Source organism: Hypanus sabinus, unplaced genomic scaffold (genome assembly GCF_030144855.1).
Source record: "Hypanus sabinus isolate sHypSab1 unplaced genomic scaffold, sHypSab1.hap1 scaffold_1262, whole genome shotgun sequence".
Classification (NCBI taxonomy): domain Eukaryota; kingdom Metazoa; phylum Chordata; class Chondrichthyes; order Myliobatiformes; family Dasyatidae; genus Hypanus; species Hypanus sabinus.
This window is the reverse complement of record NW_026779328.1, coordinates 3467-7092: the sequence shown is the minus strand read 5'-3', so window position 1 is coordinate 7092 and position 3626 is coordinate 3467. Positions and strand designations below refer to the sequence as shown.

The following is a 3626-nucleotide window of genomic DNA, read 5'->3' as shown; positions in this document are numbered from 1 at the left end:
CATTGGGAGTGAACGGGAAAGGGTGGGTTCCATTGGGAGTGAACGGGAAGGGGTGGGTTCCATTGGGAGTGAACGGGAAGGGGTGGGTCCCATTGGGAGTGAACGGGAAGCGGTGGGTCCCATTGGGAGTGAATTTGAAGGGGTGGGTCCCATTGGGAGTGAACGGGAAGGGGTTGGTCCCATTGGGAGTATGGACAGTGGGAGTGAATTGGAGGGGTGGGTCCCATTGGGAGTGAACGGGAAAGGGTGGGTTCCATTGGGAGTGAACGGGAAGGGGTGGGTTCCATTGGGAGTGAACGGGAAGGGGTGGGTCCCATTGGGAGTGAACGGGAAGTGGTGGGTCCCATTGGGAGTGAATTTGAAGGGGTGGGTCCCATTGGGAGTGAACGGGAAGGGGTTGGTCCCATTGGGAGTATGGACAGTGGGAGTGAATTGAAGGGGTGGGTCCCATTGGGAGTGAACGGGAAGTGGTGGGTCCCATTGGGAGTGAACGGGAAGTGGTGGGTCCCATTGGGAGTGAATTGGAGGGGTGGTTCCCATTGGGAGTGAACGGGAAGGGGTGGGTCCCATTGGGAGTGAATTTGAAGGGGTGGGTCCCATTGGGAGTGCGGACGGTGGGAGTGAACGGGAAGGGGTGGGTCCCATTGGGACTGTGGACGGTGGGAGTAAACGGGAAGGGGTGGGATCCATTGGGAGTGAATTTGAAGGGGTGGGTCCCATTGGGAGTGAACCGAAAGGGGTGGGGTCCATTGGGAGTGAATTTGAGAGGGTGGATCCCATTGGGAGTGAATTTGAAGGGGTGGGTCCCATTGGGAGTGAACCGAAAGGGGTGGGGTCCATTGGGAGTGAATTTGAGAGGGTGGGTCCCATTGGGAGTGAATTTGAAGGGGTGGGTCCCATTGGGAGTGAATTTGAGGGGGTGGGTCCCATTGGGAGTGAACGGGAAGGGGTGGGTCCCATTGGGAGTGAATTTGAAGGGGTGGGTCCCATTGGGAGTGCGGACGGTGGGAGTGAACGGGAAGGGGTGGGATCCATTGGGAGTGAATTTGAAGGGGTGGGTCCCATTGGGAGTGAACCGAAAGGGGTGGGGTCCATTGGGAGTGAATTTGAAGGGGTGGGTCCCATTGGGAGTGAATTGGAGGGGTGGGTTCCATTGGGAGTGAACGGGAAGGGGTGGGTTCCATTGGGAGTGAACCGGAAGGGGTGGGGTCCATTGGGAGTGAATTTGAAGGGGTGGGTCCCATTGGGAGTGAATTGGAGGGGTGGGTTCCATTGGGAGTGAATTTGAAGGGGTGGGTCCCATTGGGAGTGAACGGGAAGGGGTTGGTCTCATTGGGAGTGAATTTGAAGGGGTAGGTCCCATTGGGAGTGAATTTGAAGGGGTAGGTCCCATTGGGAGTGAATGGGAAGGGGTGGGTCCCATTGGGAGTGAATTGGAGGGGTGGGTTCCATTGGGAGTGAATTTGAAGGGGTGGGTCCCATTGGGAGTGAACGGGAAGGGGTTGGTCCCATTGGGAGTGAATTTGAAGGGGTGGGTCCCATTGGGAGTGAACGGGAAGGGGTTGGTCTCATTGGGAGTGAATTTGAAGGGGTAGGTCCCATTGGGAGTGAACGGGAAGGGGTGGGTCCCATTGGGAGTGAATTTGAAGGGGTGGGTCCCATTGGGAGTGAATTGGAGGGGTTGGTCCCATTGGGAGTGAATTTGAAGGGGTAGGTCCCATTGGGAGTGAATTGGAGGGGTGGGTCCCATTGGGAGTGAACGGGAAGGGGACGGTGGGAGTGAATTTTAAGGGCTGTCGTCCCGCCGGGAGCGAGCGGATGCCTCCAACGGGACCCGATGGGGTGGTTGGCGGACCTGACCGGACGGGATGGCCCGGAAGGGGCGTTATCCATGGAGTCCGGGAGTGAAGGTCCGGAGCCCATTGCAACTGTGCGCGAAGCCCGGGAGGTCCTGGGGGGGGGGGGGGGTGGCGGGGAAGGGTTGCGACCCGTTAAGGTTCTCCGGGAGACGAGACGGGGAGGGTAGAAAGCCGACCGGGGCCCGGCCGCCGGCGTCAGACAACGCTCTCCCCGCGCCTCTCCCTCGCCGGCTCCAGCCGCACCATCCTGCTCGCCTCGGTGTGGTGGCTGCGGGCGCGGCTGGTCGGCGCGGAGAGGGCCCCCGTCGCCGCCGCCGCCCTGCCCCGGAAGGTGGCCCGGAAGCCCTCGGTGCTGTAGTAGTAGACGAGCGGGTCCAGGCAGCAGTTGGTGCCGGACAGGAGCACGGTCACCTGGAGGGTCATCCGCAGCGCCTTCTCCGACACCGGGCTGAGCTGGAGGAGGTTGGAGCGGGCGAGCGCGTAGAAGGCGAGAACCAGGTTGTAGGGCGCGAAGCAGACGACGAAGATGAGGGCGTTGGCCACCAGCAGGAGCACCGTCTTCCTCCTCCACTTGCCCCGCCACTTCCACTGCCCGCCGCCGCCCTTCCAGAGGGCCTCCAGCACCCGGGCCGAGCAGTAGAGGACGGCGGCCAGCGGCAGCAGGAAGCCCAGGATCTCGGCCACCGCCACCAGCGGCAGGAGCTCCCGCCGCCAGGTGCCGTCGGAGAAGCCCTCGAAGCAGCGCGCCTGCACGCCGCCGCCGGGCCCGGGCCGCCGGCAGCGGCTGGGGTCGTGCACCATGGCCACGGGCACCGAGCCCAGGGCGATGAGGGCCCAGACGGCGCCGCACACCCGCCAGGAGACGCTGCGCCGGTTGAAGGCCCGGGAGCGGAGCGGGTAGGCCAGCGCCAGGTAGCGGTCCACGTTGACGGCGGTCAGGAACAGGCAGCTGCCGTACATGTTCAGCTGGAAGAGGGAGCCGGTCAGCCGGCACAGCACGTCCCCCAGCGCCCAGCGGCCGGTGGCGTAGTAGTGGAGGCGCAGGGGGAGCGACAGGGCGAAGAGCAGGTCGCAGGCCGCCAGGTTGGCCAGGTAGACGGTCACCGCCGTCCGCAGGCGCAGCGGCCCCACGAAGGCCCAGAGGGCGGCGGCGTTGAGCGGCAGGGCGGCGGCCAGCACCGTCCCGTTCCAGGCCAGGTGCAGCCGGTGAACGGCGTCGTGGTTCGCGCACTCGGGCAACGTCGCGTTCGCCGGCGCCGCCGCCGTCGTCCAGTTGTGCGCCGCGCTCATCTCGCCGCCGGTGGGGTCCTCGGAGCCGCTCCCGGGTCGGTCAGCATCTGGGGGAGGGAGGGAGAGAGAGATGGGATGAGTTACCGGCCCTTGACTCCTGTTCCCAGAGGCCGCCACCCTCGCCCTGCCCCGTCCCCAAGGGGAGCGAGGGGGGTTCACGGCGGCCGCATGCCTCCTCCCCAACCGGCTCCGCGCCTTCTCCTGGCCCGACGGCGCCGGCCCCGTTCCGCGCCGCCTCTTCCCTTCCCACCGGCCTCCGCCCCCATCTCTCTCTCTTCTCTCCATCTCTCTCTCTCTCTTCCTCCCTCCATCTCTCTCTCTCTCTTCCTCCCTCCATCTCTCCCTCTCTCTTCCTCCATCTCTCCCTCTCTCTTCCTCCCTCCATCTCTCCCTCTCTCTTCCTCCCTCCATCTCTCCCTCTCCCTCTCTCCATATCTCTCTCTCCCTCCCTCCATCTCTCCCTCTCTCTTCCTCCCT

The 3626-nt window shown here is 64.1% G+C and overlaps 1 protein-coding gene across 1 annotated transcript; it reads right to left on the bottom strand.

Moving 5' to 3' along the window:
* Positions 1-1916: 1916 nt before the first annotated feature.
* On the bottom strand, positions 1917-3194 carry LOC132386710 (lysophosphatidic acid receptor 5-like). The gene has a single exon (XM_059959062.1). The coding sequence runs from the start codon at positions 3147-3149 to the stop codon at positions 2055-2057; it is 1095 nt and encodes a 364-aa protein (XP_059815045.1). The 5' UTR covers positions 3150-3194; the 3' UTR covers positions 1917-2054.
* Between the last annotated feature and the right edge of the window lie 432 nt (positions 3195-3626).